The sequence below is a fragment of the Oculina patagonica genome, chromosome 12, assembly GCF_052425735.1.
Source record: "Oculina patagonica isolate OP01 chromosome 12, crgOcupat, whole genome shotgun sequence".
NCBI lineage: Eukaryota > Metazoa > Cnidaria > Anthozoa > Scleractinia > Oculinidae > Oculina > Oculina patagonica.
Window position 1 is genome coordinate 14,638,583 of NC_135769.1, and position 22,845 is coordinate 14,661,427.

Here is a 22,845-nt window from a genome sequence, read left to right on the forward strand (position 1 = left end):
AGTCGAAAACGTAAACTCCTAGAACTGCTCTCGCGCGCTACAAATCGCCAAGAAAACTGTATAAAAACAAACCTAAACTATGCAAAAATATTTCTATTTCATTTTATTACAAATACGAGTCGTAAAAGCCGATTGTAGAAAGTTTAAATATTTACAATAGCAATTAGTGAAGAAATTTGAATATTCGTATGGGCATACTGTGACCTCACAAACATAGGATGGTAAGCCTGTGGTTAAATAAAAAAATACAATACAATACAATGTTTAATGGTTAACAAATTGACATCAGTTTTTATGTGTCTGTCCTGTTATTGATGATAAATTGCGTCATAACATTGTCAAAGTGTTGTAGATTCGCGAGCCGCCGTTTTTTACAATAACAGAAAGCCAAAACTGATTTTAAAACGAAGGAAAGAAATCTACTGCGGGGAAGATGCGATTGCCGTACGGCCGCAGAATCTAAATTTTGTCGCTGTAATTTGGAAAATTACACTCGCAGGCTCGTAAATTAAAAGTTTGGTAAGAATACCGCCAGAAATACACGAGAAAATTCGAGTTGTTCAACTAACCTTTAATCCACTGAAAAGTGTTCACAAAATAATCCGCTAAAACGTGGTTCAGCTTTCTAATTTCATTGACAGCACACATTCCCGCTCAACGCCGATTTTCGGTCTGAATCCTCAATAAACATCCAGATCTCTTCGCTCTCAGGTCGCACTGGTTTCGTAAGTTTTAACCGATAAATTTTAGATGATTTCCTCATTGAAGACTTCTAGTTTTGTGGTATAAATCTCGCCTTATCAAGAATACAGCGCTAAATCAGTGCTGAAAAGTTTGACAAAACCTTCGCTGATTGCGTCAGCTACGAGTTTAATGCGTCTGTAGACCGCGTCTGTACTCTTATTGACAATAAAAATTAGCCAATCAGCGCGCGAGAATTCGCTCAGTTATTGTAAAAAAAACTCATTGCAGTAATAACTGAATTACAGAGAACTATTAATTACAATATATATATACAATATAAGGTTCTATTAGGTTGTTGAATAACAAAAGAAAATGTGTCAATCATGAAATAAGAAACAAATAGCTCCCGTGAAATTTGAAAATCAATGGAAGTTTCAATGGCTAGGCAAAATGTTGTTTTCACATGGCACAACTCGCAGCAAGGGAGTCCCTATTCTTTTCAGTAGCGACCTTCAGATTGAAGATTGAACCCAGGTTTTTTCTAGCGATACCTATCAACTTTGAAACCCTCATACTTAAAGGGATTAATGTCAATGACATATCCACCATATCACATGGATTACACATAGACTGAACTACAATATGATATAAATTTTTGGGAGATCGGAATGAATATCACGTGAAGATGACGTCACCCAGGTTTCTGCTCCGAATGGAATTTTAGCCCGGAACTGCATTTTCTCTCGAGATCCTTCACGCTACGTATACCTTGGGTGCTTGCCTTCAGCTCTGCGGAGTTTCATCGAAATTTACAAGAGGAATTTTGAAATATCTTGGAATTTCTTTTTAGATGGTATAATTTATGCGTAGAATAAAGACAAGACTTCATATAAAGAAATTTGCTTCTTTTTTGATGTTTAATGAGAGGCTTTAGCCCTCATTCCTTTTAAAAATGTCCCATATCCAATATCCAAACCGTAATAGTGGATTCCGATTCCGCAGACTGCACGTTAGAATTGAAATAAATGTGTTTAGTGACATTTCAAGCAGTTAATTTGTTCTGTTCGGCCGTTGTTCAGTTGATTGATTGTTGGTTGTTGTTCAGAGACGTGCATTTTTTAAATAAAATAGCTTTTCTGAGCTTAAAAGCTCAAAAATAGCTTAAAGTTTTGTTTGCTGTAGTTTTGCATAATCATGTGAGACATAAGTAGAATGCACGCTGGTATGAAAACCAATCAGGAATCTCTGTTGTTCTTCTCATTAGCATTTTACGTTAATGAGCAAATTAACTGCACGTGCTTTAACTATGCACGTGCGTTTTGAATCTTGGTACACTTCAAAGCCGTTCTCTGCCGAACAACAACGTGAAAAGCGAAATTCTACGTATTTTGGATGACATCAGCCACGACGGCTAATATTTGGTTTTCTATTTGGGATTAAACGCTCTCTGAATATTCAGCGGAAGCTAGTCTTAAAGCAATAAATAAGCACAATCGGTCCGAAAAGTTGCAAAATTCTCAAGTAAAATATAAATTCATTTTCCACCAGACGGACACCAGACGTATTATGGAACAACCAATCTCTACGCATTGATGGAAAGCTCGTATTCTGCAAGAAAGTATCTTCTAACGGTCTAATATCCCTTGGAAACATATTGACAAAAAATGGAAATTTCAAACCTTGGAATTCTTAATGTATCTTCTACTAAGAGGTCTTTATAAATCGCTCCCTTCTGCATGGAAAAAACTCATTAAATCCAATGATGAAACTCATGATCCATCTATCTAACACTCTTTTTTTTTTTTTTGCTTCGCGCGTCGTTGGCCGTTCGTTGGCTATAACCACTCGTATTCAACAAGGGCGAATGGAATAAAATCCACTGGACATTTCATTTTGATGTAAAAGAAGTGAAATTATGAGGAGGTGGGAAAAAATTGTGGCGCAGTGTTCACTTCTTGAGCTGAATGAAACTCGCGAAGGAAAGCGAACGAGAGAATTTTCTTTCGAATATTTTCTTCGACAATCTCCTCTTAAATCGTCTATTCATGCTGGAAAATTATGACAACAATTAAGGTTTGCGGGAAGATCCGAAACAATAGCTTTTCTGGAAATTATACGCCTTGTTCAAGTCGAACGAAGCAAGGGATGGCTGTCATCGAGACTACTATATGATGCTGAGACGAAATTGCACTCAGAGTGGTGAAGCTGGTAAACAGATAATTTACCAAAATCGCCTAAAAACCATGCATCATTGTCTCATCTTATAGAAAAAAAATAACGAGCCGTAGCCAAGAACAACAACAGACTAAACACAAATAAAGGGAAGTGGAAGCCTTTGCTTAACATTTAATGCATCAAAAACGGCAGCGATACTGTACTGCTGGAAAACTTAATTAATTAATTAATTATTTTTTATTATTCCATTCATTTACTTACTTTTCAATTATTATTTTTTTCGTTTTAGTGTGTATAGGTCTTTTATCTTTATTTATCTAATGATAGAGAATCAGATGTAATGCAATGTAGTGTAACATATGTAACGTATTCGGTAATGTCAGTCATTTTATGTATGTAAAGATGTTAAAATGAGAATAAAGATATTTAAAAAATAACTTGCCCGCAGCGTTGATTACACTCGAAATTGACGCTTTTCACAAACACCTCAACGAACAGAACGCCGACATCCAGTTTACCAGGGAGATCGAAGAAAACGGAAAGCGTACTTTTCTAGACTGTCTGGTAAGCCGACTGAGACAACAATCGCAGGCTTAGACAACACCGAACTGCGAATCACAGTGTTCAAAAAAATGGACGCATGCTGACAGATTACTGGACGAACCATCCTTGCAACCTGCCTTCCCACAAAAGTTACAACTTTAACGACCCGAGCGCAACTTGTTGACGAATACGAATATCTTGAACGTATTTTGTACAAGGCAACTGTAACGCTGACTTCATTAGGTGAAACACTTTTTCGGGTTCAGTTCGGTTGTTTCAGTAGTTTGTTACATCGGGGGCACTTCAAAGATGATTACGCGGATTATACAACCCGACAGTATCCGTGTAGCTCACAAACGTATACCAACAACAGTTCTTTTTAGAGCTACTGTCACCCAGACGATCGCACTATACAAACTACTGGTGCTCCTGAGTTCAAACTGTCTACTATAAAAAATTTAAATGAAGTTGAAATTTGAATGCCTAAATATTTCAACTTGGTTTGTCGTCTTTTCCAGCCTTTAAGAATCTATTTATAGTCAGAGGAAGGACTACGAATTAAAAATATAAACGAAATTGGTATCTTCGTTCACCATAAAAATAATAAACTAAACTGGCATCACATCGTTATGTATTTATTTAAAGCGTATGCACGAAGTACAACGACTGACATCGACAACTTTACGAGATATTTATGACTGGACAAAAATATGGGTGCGTGCGCGTGATTTGTAAAAAAATCCCTGTTTCTTTGATATTTTAACCAATTTAAAACAACACTTAGCGATATACCGTATTTTCTCGATTAAACGCCGGACCCCGATTAAACGCCGGCTTCAAATAAACGCCGGGTCTCTGAGGCCAAGTTTTAAATAAACCCCCCCGGCGAATGGGGCCCGGGTTTGAGCGACCAATAAGGAAGATATCAAAAAAAAAAAAAAAAAAAAAAAAAAAAAAAATACGTTCATATAAAACATGAAACGTGAAACTGCAAGGCTGATCGAACTGCGTAGAAAACTTAATGCGGCAGAGACATGATGGTACACTAGCAGCATTTTGTTCGCGGCCCAGTGCAGTTTGTTTGTTTACGTTCGTATAGATTGTAGGAAGTCTTTGAGCTTGTTTTCATTTAACTTTGAATATTTCTGCAACTCAGAGTAATCACAAAAATCAGGGATTCGGCATAAACAATCGTGTCCTTTTTAAAAACGCATTGTTCTCACCATAAATATCTCTCCTTGGTAAAATGATCGTATTTAGGTCAGGACACCTTCGAAAATCTCAAAGTTTGGACTTTTCCGACAACTTTGTGGCAGAGAATACAGCACGGATACAGAACTTCATGACTTGCCACTGCAGATAGGAAAACTATGAGGACAAAACGAAGCTGTTCCACAGAAAAGCTGTTCTTCATGCACTTTCAAACCGGCCTGAGAAAAAAATTCAACCCATCTGGCTGGCCGTGTTTTTTGTAATCAGCAGTTTTCTTGCTTTCTAAAGTATAATCATGTAAAATTTCATAAAAATCTAATGACTGGTTCGTTAGAAATCGTGCGTTTTTTCCGCCAGCTGGGAAGTGCATGAAGAACAGCTCTTCTGTGGAACAGCTCCGTTTTGTCCTCCTGATATGTTATTCACCAGCCGGGAGGTCCGTATTGGGACAAACTGTGCCCGAGGTCTCGGTTCCAAGACCGAGGGCACAGTTTTTCCCAAAACGGACCGACCTAGGCTGGTGAATAACATTTTTATTTTTTCCCTACTTTATTTGTAAAATTCCGGCTTCCTGATGAATGTTTTGATAAAGAACTCTGTGAAACTCTGTTCGCAGGACATTAAGTTCGAGAATTTCTCTGACCAAAAATACTATCTCACTGAAAGACAGTTCGGTAAAGCTACACACACTTGTTTTTAACTAATAATAAGCTCTACGTTGATCCCAGCATTATTTCTTTGTGATAAACAGTGCGAAAGTGAAGCTGAATGAAATCGTAGTTTGGACGTACGGCACAATATTGCGAGAATTATTTTGGCTGTTTTTAATTAATAAATCTCATTTTCTTGAATGATGGCAACTAATGTTTTGTTGTGGCAAAATAGTGGCCGAAAAAAGACAGTTTAACTAAAATTGAAGTTTAAAACCGGCGCAGCGATTGCGAAATGCACAAACAACCACAACAAACTACGAAACTAGAACTTGATTTTGTCGATAAAGAAATAAATACTCGCCTTTAAAAGAACTTCGAGGCCTTTAATTCCACTTATATTCTATCTTTTTACATTTACAACAGTTGCAAATTGGTGAGCGGCTATTTTAATTTTGCAGAGCAAATCTTTCATGTGTTCGTTCGTACAACGCTAATACCGCCCGCTGTGAGTGGGCCGGATTGGAGAATACCGCCCGCTCCCGCAACCAATTAGACCGCAGGATTTGTAGAATACCGCCCGCTCACGAACAAAGAAAAAAATAACAGAAGTTATTAAAAACTATCAATTGTATATTGCAATTCCTGAGTTTTGATTGGTTAACAGGCAATGGTATATGAGCTCATATACCATTTACCACAAATTATCGTAGCCAATACCCGTCAACGAAAACAGCTGGGGAGTTCAAATGTTGTAATTCTTTGGGCGATTTTAATAAAACAATTATTCCACTCGCGCTTGTTGGATATGAGATTGTTATAGCGCGTAGCGCCTCGTTGTCTTTCTACCGTCTCATATTCAACGCGCGCTCGTGGAATAACAATTAGACTACGAGCCTGAGTTTTCTATTTTAACAATAGAGTGTTTCTGTCGAAGAACTATCGGCTGATAGTTGCCCCGCGGAAATTTGATGTTCTTAAAACAAATATTAGCCCGAGAAGCGAAGCTTCGAGGGCTAATATTCTAGTTTTAAGAACATCAAATTTCCAAGGGGCAACTATCAGACCGATAGTTCCGAGACAGAAACACTCTATTGATCAATTATATAATAACCTAAATTCTACGCGCATTTTGATCGGTTCTTACCTATGATATATTAGAGTACAGACACATAGATGACGTCACGCGGTGGTGTGACTCGCGCGCGTGATCAGAGTTCACAGTCCAAATCAGAGATGTCGGCAAAGTTTTTGAAACTCGCGGGGCCACAACAAAGCAAAAAAAGTTGCTTTCAGGGCCTCACTGAATAACCTCTTTGGAGATGTGAGCTCCCTGGGAAAGAACATTATTATTATAAGTTCAGCTTAATTACAAATCTACAGTGAGAAATAATACACCAACCATCCTTCACCTTTGAAAGAAGACAGAATTATTCGAGAAATCATCGAAATCTGTGTGAAAGTGTTTGACCGATGTTGTGCAGTTGGAAGCCGCCACGGGAAACAAATGAATGGCGGTTGGACACTTAGGTTAATGCTTACAGATTTGAACAACTTTCCAAATCGAAATAAAGGTTAGTTTTTTTCATTAACTTTTAATTAACCATTTTTCTGTTTATTTAATCGGTTTAACAGTGCTTCTTAGCTCACGGGTAGCGGCATTGCTCAGACTGAAGTGTACTGAAGTCTTGTGTTATTGTATGTTTATAATAACATTGTTTATAATTTAACATCTGTTTATACCACATTTTGACGTCATCTGTGATCTATAACTGAACAGACGCACGGCAAAATGAAATCTATTTGTTAAATAGAAAACAATGGGAGAACCAATCAGATTCGCGGATTTGCAATAGAACACGGCTGAGTTTCTACTAATTGTTATTAGACTTATTAAATATCCCCCAAGTGATATTTCCCAACTTTCGAACTTGCTCGATTTACGTTTTTGTCCCGTGTAAATTGTTAAATTAAATAGAACTGAACTTTTTCAAAAGATTAACATATTTCGAATGCCGACAAAATTACTTTGACATTTGAAAGCTTCAAGAAAAGATCTCCCAAAATGAGCGGCCTTGTGTAAAAGTACTATTTAAATAATAATAAACACAAAAGCCTCCATTTGGCTTCAAAAATATGCACTGATATTTGTCCTTGGACCTAATTTGTTCCTCGAAGATCGCAGTTTTCTTCGACCAGCCAGAAAACTGTTCGCTTAAAGGTAATGTCCATGAAAAATATCAGAGCATATTTTCGCGCCAAATAGTGACTATTGTTTGTTTATAGGAAGTACTCCCAGGCATATATATACTGCGATAAACATAGACTTCTGAAGATTGGACTAAACAGGAGCCTGGTTCAAAGCCTTGAAAAGCGCTGCATTACCACAGTTTGTTTTTCTGGCTGCAAAACGTGTTTCGCAGACAATTTGTTGAAGAATAATAGTCATAAAATAATTACCGTCTGATTTATGCAACTCAGCCAACGACCTCGTGGGCTAAGTATCAGGCGATATTCCGCGCAATTTCGCAAGATATTTTAATGTTGAAGCTTACCTTACGGGCCAGTTCTAATATCTGTTTCCCTACTCTTGAATAGTTTGTGTGGTGCAGTAGTCGATGTCCTCCAGGAAAAATCGCTCTGGTAATTTAATTAACAAGAAAGGGATTAAAAAATTGGATTTTCGCCGGATACGAGTTTCGGCGAAGCACCAACCTAATTTAAAACCTAAAAGAGTGGCTCAGATTCTAAAAAAATACCAAACCAGCTAGAAAGGAGTTTTCTTGTTTCCAAGAACACTAAATGTTTTTAAAGTTGAGAGTTTCAGTACTGTCTGTTATTTTAATTAAAATGTATAGCCTTTTCTTCTGTATCAAATGTATTTAGCCAAGCCTAAAAAGCGGAGCTCCCCGGTTTTTTATTTTGCCCTTTTTTCGATTTACGACTGAATTTATTCAGGAAGTTTAGTAGCTAGCCCAATGGCACTCGCATGGTTGGTCGGTCCATCATCTGTAAACTTCTCATTACAACTCCGCAAAAACTGTCTCCTCTGGGATTCAAACTCGCGACCTTTCGTTCCCAGTCAGATGCCTACTAGAGCAGACTCGTCGCTATTTTTCCTTCGACCCTTCCCATGACCCCCCGCGCGCCTTAATTTTGCTAGTATCCAATCTTTTTTCGCCCCCCAAAACACGTAAATAGCGACTGGGTACGAGTCTGCTACTAGAGTGTGCTATTCAGACATACTAAGTAACATAAGACGAAAATATCTTATATCAATGTAATAGACGTTCTGCTGTTTATCTGTTATCATGTGCATTAAAGAAATGTTTGAATCACCTGCTGCTCATATATTTTCAAGGAATGAAAACTAAACTTTTAAACTTGGCAAAAAATTCAGTCGTGGCTCGAAGAGCTCTTTGATTATGTTTCATCATAACATACTTACTACCTAAAGCTTTTGACAATTTCTTCTTAAGTATATCATCTTAACACAATTATAATACTAGGCTGGCATCAAAATCGACTTACAATATCAATCGGGTTAGAACCAATTATGGCCAATTGAATTTACACTTTGACTTTTCTGGTCCTTCCATCTGGAATAACTTGGATGAAGAACTAAAAAGACTATCTCGTACTGCGCAAGTAATTCATGTTGCAACGTCACATGTAAGCGCGCTCGCTGAGAAAACTTTTCAAACACATATGGGGTGTGTAGCCGTTGCGTTAACTTAGCTTGCAGTTTCATCTCTTAAAGGGTCAGTGACCCCCATTTTTTTCGGGATATATAACCTTTTGGGCTAGACCTTTACTGATTGAAAAAAAAATGAGCCAAATTTGAATGTTTGAAGTTTATTATTTTTCATTTTCTATTCCCGCGCGCAATTGAATCAGTCACATTTTGCAGCAGCTGTTTTGAACGTCTGCAAATCCAATTGTTAAAGGAAATGTTTACTCTTAGCGACTTTAAAAAGTGAAATATATAGTTCAATAAACCCACTAAAATAAATTCGGACAAAGGAAGTAGGCCTGCATCAATTCAGTTAAAGTATTTTCGTGTGACAAAGTCAAATTTATCCAAATAAGCCCCTTCTTTCAGATATCGTATCTCGAAAACGAATTCGGTGACCCCCAATTCTTTTTACATCTCTGACATGAGTAGCTTGTAAATTATGAAAGTTTAAGAAAAATTGCAATGTTGGAAGATTTTCGCGCAAACGTCCTTAAAATAACTATGAATAAGCATTATTAAAGTACTTATGGTTAATGCTGGCTTAGTCACTTTGCTCTCATTAAACTCACATAAACAAATTTTGGTTCAAACATTAATTGGTACTGTTTTCTTTTTCTTTTTTTTTCTTTCTTTCTTTCTTTCTTTCTTAAGTTTTAATTTTTTAGTTCTTCCCTATTTTGATTACTGTGATGTAGTTTGGACAGGCCTAAACAAGGGCCTGTCAGACAGAATCGATAAACTCTATAATCGGGCAGCTCGGATCATCACTCAAAGTGACTGGGAAACTAGATCCGTTGTTATTTGGAAAATTCTTAAATGGGACACTCTTTTGGAGTTCGGCGTCACCAACACAGTGCGATCGTAATTGATAACAAAGCTCCAGAGTACCTAACTGAAGTATTTAACCCGATTTGTGACAAAACTGTTTGCAATCTCAGAGACTAGAATTTCAATTTAGCGCTCCAGAAACCAAAAACTGAAAGCTTAAGGAAGAGTTTTTCATATCGTGGTGCCAAACTATGGAATTCTCTTCCGAACTCCATCAAATTAAAACAGTCTATTGAGCCATTAAGTAAATCTTTACGCTCACTCAGTCTCAAGAATAGCATTTAACCGTAGCATTTTTCAATTCTGTAATTAAATTTTGCAATTGTATAGTTCCTTTGTAATTTCTTTGCACGGCTTTCTTGGAAACCAATTCTTTGTAATTGAAGAGATTCCGCATTGAAATAAAATTGTCTGACTGTCTGTCTGTCATTCCTTCTTTCTTTCTTTCTTTTTTCCCTGTTCCTTTTTTCTACTATTTATCTAAATTACTATTTACACATACCTAGTAGTCTTATTTGACTTTCGTCTCCTTTTTTTAGTCATGTACAACCTAGTCAAAGCAATTTAATTTTTTTGTAACTACTCAGCTCGTTTAGTTTATTTCTATTCTGGGTAGTTCTTTTGCCTATTTTAGTATATTTATTATATGCTATAATTATTTCTATTTATTTTGGCAAAATAAAACAGATGTTGTTGTTTTTGTAAATCCGAATTTACTAAACGTTTACAGAAAAATATATGACTTAAGCCCGCGATACAATGCAAACCATTACTTGGTAAGCGGTAACCTAAAAACATTCGACCTCGATGAGTTTTGTATCTGAGCCTTCGATGTGGTCATGTGATACCAGTCAGCGGATACCTTGTTTTGACGGCTACGCCTGCAGGGAATCATGGTAGTTGTATTCATCGTTGCTATATCTCGTGCATGTTTTGATGAATACAACTACCATGTCTACCATGATTCCCGGCAGGCGCGCGCCAAAGAAGGAATTGGGCATTGACCATAACATGGATGTCCAAGCTGACGTTAAGCTGTCGTTAACCTTAACCTATTTCTGGAGTAATGCCGCCATGTCGGGGTGACGTAGCTAATCGTCGTCGCTAGGCGCATGGTTCTGTAAATTTTCTATGGGTAAGGGGCTTTGTTCTGCGGCCCTTTGGGCTGCTGGGAGCTCCGCTTTAAACCACTAGAATAGACCATTTGCATTATGACGTAAAAGCGCAAAGACTTCTGGTAATTGTAGTTAAGTTCGCGGGAAATTTTGAATTATCATCATCATCAAGCCCGCTTGCTTAAGAAAATCGCGATGGAGGTAAAGAAAATTACTCTCACCGAAAAAGGCGTACCTGAGGCGTCATTTAAAAGGCAAAAAGCAAGTTCTCAGTATAAAACCAAGTCTGTTAAAATGAAAAAGGTATGAAAGAAATTGAATATTTGCTGGGTTGCGTTTTGTAGTGAAGTTTCAACGAGTGTTTCCTCCAGTCGAGTCTCAGTCGCGCTGTTATTTAATGAAATTCCTTAAACTTTTGCTTGCCAGGTATTTTCAAAGAGTATACGAAGACGCAATAATTTACCCTAGCTTTTGCTTTCCAGGTATTTTCAAATAGTATACGAAGACGCAATATTTTACCCTAGCTTTCTAAACATTGGGGAGTACAGTACATGATGTCTCCACTCGTAAAAATCTTTGAGGCTAACCTTTTCGAGTCTCACAAGTATATAAAATTATCAACAAAATTATGTAAATAAAATTATATTTGCTCACACGGCCCTCGCTCGTATAGGTGGTTTTCACTGTCACGCTGCGAAAAACTAAATCCAAAACTATTGAGTCGAAAAGATCAAGAATATTACAGGTTGTAGAAAACTACTATATAAACTACTTGTCCAAGTCCCAGGTCTGTACGTTATTCCGTACTGGAGTTATCAGTCAAAATGTTTCACGCAAATTTAGAGAGCACAGTATGGAATCGCCATGTTGGAGCCCAACTGCTTGGGCTCCAACATGGCGGCCGGAAATAGAAAACATCTGCATTAAATTCTGCTACAAAAGCGGCAAATCACCCTCATGAACAAGTAAACATTGCCAAAAACACTTCTCGCGGAACCTCAACTGTCCAGATTGTTAAAAATCGAATTTTAAAGAATACGTGACAGCCTTCCGGCGACCATCTTTGATCCCGTGTGGCGTGAAACTCCGAAATTCAAAATGCTCTAGCTTAAAGACGGCGAATGCTATCGAGCTAAAAACCTTCAAAAGGATATATATTAAGGACGTCTAATTGTCATGGAAGGATAAAAACTCAGGGGTCTTGCGATTCTGGGTTTTAGAATTTTGATGACGTCACGTGAAAACCACGAATTGAAACCACAACTCCAAATCGACGAGTTTACATTTTCAGTACAAAAAACAAGAAAGATTCTTTGTTAAAGAAAATTGCAATTACAGTTCTAATTTGACGAAAAAAGAAATACAGTTTTAAGATAAAAAATTCCTCTATCATTGACCCTTCATGATTCATCGATGAAGCTCGATTGAACGAGAAATATTATTTGACTCGTTTCTCTGTCTCACTGTAAAAATAAATTAAACTGACCGTCCCGCCGAGTAATCATAATATATGGTAAATTTTCTAAGCTTTTCAGTAAGAATTAATTCACCTGCGATCGATGGAAGCGATCGTGTGTTGAACCACAGGCAGCCCAGACGTTGTATTCGATTTAGGTGATTATAAGATAATGTATGAGAATACTTTGAAAATTGCTCTTAATAGTACTTGTATGAAAGATTTGAATAAAAATGTCTTACGTTAAGTTTATCGTGAAGAATATTATTCTACATGACACGAGCGTGGGACAAAGAAAAAATCTGAGTCCCCGACGGGAATCGAACCCATGGCCTCCCAGATACCGGTTGGGCGCTCTAACCAACTGAGCTACGTGAGACTCGCTGTGAGCTAGGCCATTTACTAGGTTGATAAGTGACACGCGTCCTGCATACTGCTAGGATCAGCAATGTCGAAATCATCTTACGTTATTTTGACATTTGTGTGCTTCTAAAGTGGGTTTAAAGCCGTTTAGACGAGCACTACGTCAGAAAGAAAAACTCGTCTACAAATTACAATATTGTTTAACTAAGATTATATATATAAAAATTTAAAATTTACAAATTAAGAAAAACTTTAAAATATTATTAAAAACAGTAAAATAGCAATAATAAAAATTGACAAACTACTCGCTCAAAGTCCCGTAAGATTTAAATGTTCTTAGATTCTTTTTAAAATCGTGTAAGTTTTTATTTTCCTTGTGTCGTCTGGTATAGAGTCTTATAATCACCTAAATCGAATACAACGTCTGGGCCGCCTTTCGTTGAACGCCCGCCTGTGGTTGAACGTCTGAAAATAGATGATGAACAAAGTCAATGGCTTGCCTTGCGTTCACTTGATTCCACACTAATTTAATCATATCCTAGACTCGTCCTTTCAAGCAATCTGTTTCCAGTGCGCGATTTTTTTAAGCTGTGATTTTAGGATAAAATTATTTACGAAGAGGAGTTGTCGGCCGCGATGAATGAAATTCTACCAAGTCAACTCTGCGCACAACGACATATTAAACTTACTTAAACACGAACAACATTTGTAAGTCAAGTTTCATTCCAAAGCTATCATCCTGTTTCTATACTTTGGACAGGTAACTGAAATATAAATGTATACCGTATTTACTCGAATAAGCGCCGCGGCGCTATTTAATTTTTCGCGTCTCAAGTGCGGCGCTTATTCGAGAGCGGCGCTTATTTAAAATTTCGACGCCACAAAGAATCTTATCTTTTACAGTTATTGAAAAGAGCGTCTTTTGATTGTCAGTATTTGTACAGAAGTGGCGCTAGCTGTCCTGGCAAAGGTTGGCGGCCTTCGCATTATTTACAGAACTACGTATTGTTAATAGAGTGTTGAATAGAAAAACTAATGGGAGAGCGAAAAAACAATCACTCATAACTGCAAAACATGGCTTTTGATGCAAAGAAATGTTCAAGCTTGTCTTAGAGTTGCTTTGTAGTGCCGTTTTAAGTTAAACGAAATTCTTCAAATAAGCGTCACATCGAGACTGCGGCGCTTATTCGGGGGCGGCGCTTATTAACTTTTTTGTCCTAAATGCGGCGCTTATTCGAGGGCGGCGGTTATTCGGGGGCGGCGCTTATTCGAGTGAATACGGTAAGCAAATTTCGAAGCGACAAGAGCGTAAACTTTAGTAGCTCAGCTTCAAATAAATGTCATAGATGTCCACCTTCCCGCTTGGCTGCCCTTAGCCAATCACAAGCCAGGAATGGTGTTTTCCCGCGAACCTAACTACAAGTACCAGAATTGCTCTTACGTTATAATGCAAATGGTCTATTCATTAGATTTTGTTATTTTATACTAATTATGTTGTTTTATGTCCAACATTTTGTTGCAATCACTACTGAAGATTTCAATGGCGTGTTATCTCGTGGACAATCTTGGTCCCATTGTACTATATTTATGCGGCTGTACTCATAGGTTGTTTCAGGTTGGTAAGAGAGTAACGCGAAGAACGGCTAACGCCGGGAATAGGCTCAGAAACAACGTCTCGGCTCCACGTAGGCTACATATATGTCATGGATTAGTATGACCTTATCTTTTGTTTCTCTCACCCATTGATGGAACTGAACAGCTTTTCAACTTGTTTAACAGTCGAGTTAATGCTGCAGTTAGTTTGAAGTTAAGAATTACAACGATATCGTGTAAGCAGAAAAGTTTCGTGGCTCCTGAATAAAAGAGCTTGGAATCAAAAAATGCTGTGTTCCCATTCGTCTTTGCTCTGTCCAAAGGGATCTGCACACATTATCGCATTGGCAGTGACATGGTTATCATGTATGTCAGGATAATCAAATTTAGTTGGTGGGCCATTTACACGGATAAGAAGAAAATCGATAAAATCTCCATATCATCAAAACATAACTTTAAAACAACTTTTGGCGTTATCTCAAGGCCATTTCGTCAACGTAGTGTTCATCTCTCGGTCAATTTACTATTATTATACAAAAAACACGTTGGAAATGTTTTTGCGATTTATTCAAATTTTCATTCCTTCTTGTATATTTCATTGGAAATAGACTATATTTTAGGGACGGACCATTATTTTTTTGAAGGGGGTTGGGCAATTTTTCTGAGTAACATTTTTTTCAGCGTTGGTATTTGCAAGAATTTTCTTTACCAACATAATCCTCTGCAAGACTTTTTTTGCTCCATCCAACTTAAGCAGGTGGGGCTGGCTTGAATTTTTTCCCGTTCTTACTAGTGCACATTTTTCCAACTTTTCGGTTTTTTTGGTAATTGCCCAACCCCCACTCCCTTCAAAAAAAAAAGGTCCGACCCGTAAGCCTGTGAAATCTGGATCGCATGGAATTCAAGTTTTGCTGATTTTGAGGTTTTCTGTTTATCGTTGTCATAGCAATAGCGATGTCCCTAAAAATATATTAGACCAAACTTCAATTAAGACCAAAATCCGGTGTTATTTTAATACCAATCTGATTAAGGGGAAAACGTTAGGTATGTTTGGGCAAAAACGGTATCAGCTTCATAAGGGGAAGCAGTCACTTCACACCCTTCGGCACAAGTCGTATAAACGCGTAAGCTTGTGTGATTCAAAGCCAGTAAGTGCATACATGACTGCTTGAGTGTGTCCCGGGCCTTGCTGGGTTTGTAATTTTTGATTCGATTCCAAAAATAAACGCAACGCGCTTGGAAGGCACGCAAATAATAATTAATTTCTTACTAAAGAGAGCGGAATTTAATGGCTCTTAGTTGAATATAATGTTATTCACACGAGTCACATAATGTCAACAACATAGTCTGACAGCACAGTTCGAGATACTGAGTGAATGAGTAATGGTCTTCTTTTATAAATATCTTTCGTGTCAAAAGTAGATCCTGACTTGAATACAGTCGAACCCCTCTTAAGCGGTCACCCATTAAATGGCCACCCACTATGAAGCGATCAGCTATCAAAGTCCTGAAGTATTGCCAGTATAATACTGTAAATAAAACTCTCATTTAGCGGCCACCTCTATTAAAAGTCGCCGCGGCTATCTTTCGGCCTCCCATTGAGTATTTGCCTATTGTTTATACGACATTAAGCGGCCACCAATACACTTAGTTTGGCCTTATTTTCAACTGCCTCGTGGCAGATAAGAGTTCAAAATTTGAAGTGACAACTAAAAATAACATTTAAACACACGCTTATAATCGTTTTGATGTAATGCCGTTGTCACTAAGCTAAGCTGAGTCATGATGTTTTGATTTCCTGGCTATCGAGTAATGTTTCTACCGCGCCTTATGCTTTAAGCGGCACCGCGGCAGAACGTCTACGCATGCGCTGAATGCACTTCCGGTCACCTTTCCAGTCACTCAACGGGCTTCTCGCTACGCTTCGGATCGGTTCAAGGTAGTCGTGGCCCACGAGTTGTTGCTGTGAATTGAGTGATCTGTGCTGGAACAACTAAATATGACCGAAACAAACCGAAGAAGAAAAGGTAGTCGTGGATCGTTGAGGGAATGAGCAGAGATGAGCAAATTCAGACACACAGGCGAGAAGGCAGAGACTGCCGCTGATCGATACCTTATATCAACTCCTATCCAGTAATTGGTTGTTGAGCTCGCACATTTACCTAACACTTGCCTAAAATGACGCACGCGTCCCTCGTGTCTCAGGAGGACAGAATAACACCCGGAGTGAGGTCCGAATTCGTGTAGCAGAAAGACTTGATTCTTCCAGATGAGGAGAGAACCGGTACGAAGTGAAAGGGATGAACGCCAGTGCGAACGCAAGTCATGTCCGCCAAAAGACGAGAGGAGGAAAGAAAATCAAATTGCCTTGCTGAATGGAACACTACTTTTAGCCCGCAACGCTTCAACCAGCAAAACTCAGGAGTCCGGGAGAGAGACTCAAACATTGAACAGCAACACGAGAAATGTCTTCTTTTGACTTCTCAGTGAAGGAAGACGAGCCTAACTTAAAGTCAGTGTTCTTTTGTATGTCTCCTGTCGCGCCTGCGAGCAATAAAGCGGGAGTGAAGACACAGACGAATGCCGCTGTCGACGTCGAGCGCTTGCGACCTGTAAACTTCAAGCATCATCAATGTTGGTGAAGAGGAAACCCTATGGTGCAAAGGAAGACAAAAATAATACTGAATGACCATATTTTCCTAAGTTCTTTGCATTCTAAGTGTGAAACCGCGCGACGGGAATGTATTACGCGACTGGAACATAGTCAACCGGAAAACAAAACTGACCGGATGTATTTCCACTCATGCGCAGTGCGTTTTGCCGCGGTGTCGCTTTAAGCGGCCAACCTCAATTAAGCGGCCACTTACCATTTCCACAAGGGTGGCCGCTTAATAGAGATTGGACTGTATTCAGTATTCTCTCCGGAACAAGTTTAGTGCTTGAATTGTACGACTGTGAAAAAAATTCACACTTAACAAAGTACACATACACGTAATATTTTAAATTGGTGTTCTGACAAGAAAAGTCAGAAGTCAAAAGTCAAAGGTTGCGCGATTCAACCAAGTGAAGATTTTTATCCCACCCTCCCCTCCCTTTTTGGGAGGTGCGATAGCATAATGGTTAGTGCGTTGGATTCCGGATCGAGCGGTCTGGGTTCAAGCCCCAGACTGGGCATTTCGTTGCACGTTACCCTCTTAGTGTTTTTCTCTTCACCCAAGATGTATACATGGTTTCCGGCGAATTCATGCTGGGCGGTAACCCTGAGAACGACTAGCATCTCATCCAGGGAGAAGTAAAAATACTCCTAGTCCCTTCATGCTACGGAAACCAGAATAAGCTCCGGCCTGATGGGTCACTAGGCTCGTATGCAGACTTAACCCACCTTTTAGCCTTTCACCCTATCATTTCCTCCCCTTGCACATCCCACCCACCTCTCACCCTCCCCTCTCTCCTCCCTCGCGATATCATGGATATGGCAGCTAAAAAAAGGGATTTCGGGCACATCAGCCCCCTCCCCTTCCTTTTATCTAATACCCTCCCCTCCCCGCAACTGCAGCCTTTCACCCTATTCTCCCCCATCGCGTATTCTACTGCTCGCCCTTCTCTCCCAGCACTTTGGTGGTGATGTTGGCCGAGCGAAAGCTTGGGGTAAGTAACCGTGATCAAAACAAAAAAATAACTTTAGCAAGTTATGAACTGGTTCGGCCTTAAAGACTGCCTGGTAAATAAATGGTTCATTTCACACCAGGTAAAGGATACAAAATAGGAACCATTCTTCCTCCGGCAGACTCGATGAACTTTACGTAAGTTGCGGCAACTAACTGACTTCCAAATATCGTCACGTTTCGATCTGTTTCTTGAGTAAGTACGCCTATAAAAAAAATATTCATCGTTACATCTGTACACTTTGCACTAGTAAAACAGAAATATAAACAATTATTGGATGAGGTTTTTGTGATATCCGGAATAATCAAGGTCGATTGCGGCTTCGGCTGATAACACTTACCTCGACTTTGATTATTCCGGATATAACAAAAACCGAATCTAATAATTGTTTTATTATACATTGTTTTTCTGATAAAGAAAATAATGAAAAACGATTTCTACCTGTTTCAAAACTTGTGCTAATTCCGGCTGAATGCTTTTTCCTTAAAGTATTTCGTGGAATAGTTCCTTCCCAATTTTTGTTAGTCATTTTGTGTTTTCTGAGACTTTATTGTCCAGCAATTTTTAAACTTAGATCAAATTATTTCTCGGTTGCAAAAGCGAATCGACGAACTTGAATTCCTTCGCCGCCAGATGCCTGACACATTGCTCTTGGAAATCATGCATTGGGCGCGCAACCTACAGATTAGTGAATAATCTGCAAGCAGATTATTCACTAATCTGTTGGTTGCGCGGATTCCCAGAATTAGCTGTAGGCTCTTAGCCAATGAGAAGACAGTGAGTTACTACAATGTATAATAATGAATAACATTTATTATACATTGTAGTCATTAGCTGTCTTCTCATTGGCTAAGAGCCTACAGCTAATTCTGGGAATCCGCGCAACCCCGCGCAACCTACAGATTTAAGACAATAACATAACAGTAATCGAGTAATTTCAAACGTTTCCGACACCTGCTTTATACGATGACATACGAAAATGATACTGTATTCTAATCCTCTTTATCCAGTAAAAAATATATGTTAGGTTTACCCCGATATAACGATTTTCTGGTCATTTTACGGCAATATCGTTATATCGGGATTTTCGATATAACGATTCCTCGGTATAACGATGTAATTTTACTGCCCCCTTGGCATATCGTTATATGTACCAGTTCCCATGTGGAACAAGGTTAGGTAAACTTGGAGCGCTTGGCCTTGCTAGCCTGCGTAGCAGGCGCCTGTGTAGTTTTGGGCGCATATTTGGAAAACGCGAAAAGCGAGAGACGGCCACGCTCTTTTTCCCTCGCGTGGCGGTCTCGCGCCTTTTGCGTTTTCCAAACGCGCACTCAAAAATAACGCAGGCCAGATCTTGCAAATACTGAAGTTGACGAAATTTACTGATTGGTTCTGATTGGGGGGCGGGGGTGAAGTAGTCTTGCCCCAAGTCGCCCGTTTTTTCTTTGAAATCAAGCGCAAAAGACCACTTGAGTAAAATCGCCTTTGAAATCTTGCTAGAGAGATCGCGCGGGATTTATTTCTGTGAACGCGCGCGCGAAGGAAAACAAATGACACTTGCCGAGGAATGGCTCGGATCGCGGAACATCCTATGCCATTTTGTTTCTCATGCCCGCGCGCGCCCTCCGTTTCTGTATCCAGCTGTCTCCTGCGAATCTAAAATACCCACCCACTGCGAAGCTGACATCAGTTTTTACTTCCTTCTGTTCGTTATAGCGGAGCTCCCAGCGGCCCGCAGGGCCGCAGAGCAGAGCCCCATACACATAGAAAATTAACAGAACCATGAATTTGAGTTTTCATGGTCATCATGGCTAGCGGCACGGTTCGCGGGCGCGTACGACGAACGTACGTCGTGCAACATGGCGGCGATAGTCATCCGGGATTTTTAAAAGGTTTAAACCGAAACGAGGCTTCGTTTTTCGCACGCTTTAGCGGCTCCCCGCGGCTACGGCAGTTTACAGTGTTTAGATGAAGACACGGTTTGGAAACCCTTTCTTTCTGCATTTTTCAAGCGTTTTTGGAGGAAAATTTTTTCCTTACAATTTTTTAAGCATTTTTGGAGGGACATATACGCATAAAGCTGAGTATCTATTTTTCATTGTTGAAGAGATGCACGCTGCTTTTGGCGTTGCTAAAAACTATTATAATTTTGAATAACTGGCATATTGCCGTAAGTTGATTTTCTTTAAAGTCGAATTTCATATTGCTGTGAGTTTATTTCGACTTTTAGCCTTACATTTTCTCGGCGGAAGAAATTCATACAGTATAAGTGACGTTATTCGAAGTGCTAAACTACGACAAAGCAAAAAGCACTAACAAAATAAATTTATTTAAACTAAACTTGCTATGAAAAACATGTTTACCCAGTCTAGCTCGAGCGAGAGGTGAAACGAGTAGTTCATATAGGTTATTCACCAGCCGGGAGGTCCGTATTGGGAAAAACTGTGCTCGAGGTCTTGGATACCGCCCGAGGCCGCAGGCCGAGGGCGGTTCCAAGACCGAGGGCACAGTTTTTCCCAATACGGACCGACCTAGGCTGGTGAATAACGTTTTTATTTTTTTCCCACTTTATTTGTTTTTAAAAGAAACCTAGAAAGATTGTGTCACAAAATCTTTGTTTGTATACGCGCGCCATTTAGTTTCAATGTTGAGTCGATCGACGGGTTAGCAAGAGTGTAAAATGCTGTTTGTTATTTAGTTCGAAATAAATTAAATGAACCGTATTTACAGAAAGGTTCAGCATATTAAATTAACACTGAAGAGATTCAATCAAAGAAATTGAAGTAGTAAATATATCATAAATGTAAAATCGAGCCAAAGCATTATCATTGACAAAACTAAACGCCGATTCCGGCTTCCCGATGAATGTTTTGATAAAGAACTCTGTTCGCAGGATGCTAAGTTTGAGAATTTTCCGAAAAAAAAAAAACTATCTGACGGAAAGACAGTTTCGGTATAGCTATACACACTTGTATTTAACGAATTAATAAGCTCTGGGTTAATTCCCAGCATAATTATTTTGTGATAAACAGTGCGAAAGTGAAACTAAATGAAATGCGAAGCTTGGACGTACGGCACAATATTGTCAGAATTATTTTGGCTGTTTTTAATTAACGAATCTCATTTTCTTGAATGATGGCAACTAGTGTTTTGTTTTGGCAAAGAAGTGGCCGATGAAAAGACAGTTTTTACTCAAAATTGAAGTTTAAAACCGGCGCATCTTATCGTATTAAAATGGCGTGGAAATGATTGCAAAATGCACAAACAACCACAAACTCAACAAACTATCAACTAGAACTTAATTTGTCGATAAACAAAATCAACACTCGCCTTTAGAAGAACTTCGAGGCCTTTAATTCCACTTCTATTCTGTCTTTTCGAATTTACAACAGTTGGTGAGCGGCTATTTCGATTTTGCTGAGCAAATCTTTCTTGTGTTTGTTCGTACAACGCTGCAAAATGATTTCGCGCGGAAAGTACACTCGACGATTCATCTCGCAACGGATACCACCCGCTGTCGAGGGCCGGATTGGAGAATACCGCCCGCTCCCGGAACCAATCAGATCGCAGGATTTGTAGGATACCGCCCGCTCACGAACAAAGAAAAAAATAAAAACAATTATTTTGTTTTAGTGTAGCCCACTTTTACACTGAATAACTTCAGTGAATAGAGATGATTAAGTGTTTAAATTTGTTTAAACTTTGCACACGGTAAGAAATAAAAGGTAAGTTTTAAATTTGCGTACGTGACTGAGCAACTCATTTCAGTGCACCGTTGTTAAGACAAATATAGGAAAGAAAAGTAAGACGGGAATATGCCAACAAAATAATTTATATTGCCGTCGTTTTGTATAAAGCAAAAAGATAAGATGATCGTAAAACTATTTGCTATTCTTTAGAAAGGGCTGGAGAGAATAAAGTCTTAATTTTTAGTTTTTAGACCGTTAGTTCAGTGTTCTGCCTGGATTTATATTTATTATATATATAGCGAGAATTTTAAGCAATAAACCTTGCAAATAGAATTCTATATTTGCTATATTTTCACATGTGAAAAAAGCGATACGTCCAATCAGCTTCGCGTATAGCTTTCTTCACATGTGAAAAATATAACCAATCAGCATCTAGACTAGTACGACTAAACCAATCACAGCGCGAGAATTTAAATGGTTTCCAACGAGGTTGAGAAAGCGAGCGGCAAGTTTGCTCTCGACGGCAGTTTATGCTTTGAAAACATGGCTACATGTTTTGTTTCTTTACAAAACTTTGCTTTTTAAGAACTTAATGGAAATGCAAGCCAACAGAAACACGCTGAGCAAAACCTAAAGAATACAGCAGTGATAAAAATCACTCTTCAAAGGCGAAGTGAAGACAGGCGAAGGCGAAGTGTCGATAAGTGAAAGCGAGTTGAAGACAAGACTTTCATCGGAACTTACAACACATCCGCGGACTTTCTAAGAGTATTCAGGAACACTTGGGATCGTCTTGGTAAAGTAAATTGTATTTTTTAATTGGATTTACGTCGTAATTATAGTTTAATTAACCGACTCCTTGTGTTGTCACAATTTGTTCAAAATTCGCCAGTTGATTCGCCAGTAGTTTATTCGCTTGTGGCGAAGTTTCCTCGATGCGATACGAAGTTTATAAATGTAACGGAGTGTGTTTATTTAAATAAAGTTCTTGCTAGGAGAGTTTGTCGCCAGTAATTTTTCTTTCATATTATTGAAACTGTAGCGAATTCGCTTGTAAAGCTATGTTCATTTGCAGCTTTGTTTTCTCGCGCCGTTAACTGTTGTATGCTAAAGGTTATAAACTGGAAAAATCGGC

The 22,845-nt window shown here is 38.8% G+C and overlaps 1 protein-coding gene across 1 annotated transcript in view; it reads right to left on the minus strand.

Annotated features, from left to right (window-relative positions):
- The window catches only part of LOC144632712 (gamma-glutamyl hydrolase-like), a 47,501-nt gene extending 29,277 nt beyond the window's left edge, over nt 1-18,224 (minus strand). The window contains exons 1-3 of the mRNA XM_078491422.1: nt 18,115-18,224; nt 14,502-14,552; nt 7,820-7,904 (exon numbers count right to left, since the gene is read on the minus strand). Of these exons, the coding sequence (XP_078347548.1) occupies nt 7,820-7,904; nt 14,502-14,552; nt 18,115-18,128 (150 nt within the window). The 5' untranslated portion in view covers nt 18,129-18,224. The remainder of the gene's footprint in view (nt 1-7,819; nt 7,905-14,501; nt 14,553-18,114) is intronic.
- Nucleotides 18,225-22,845: the final 4,621 nt, after the last annotated feature.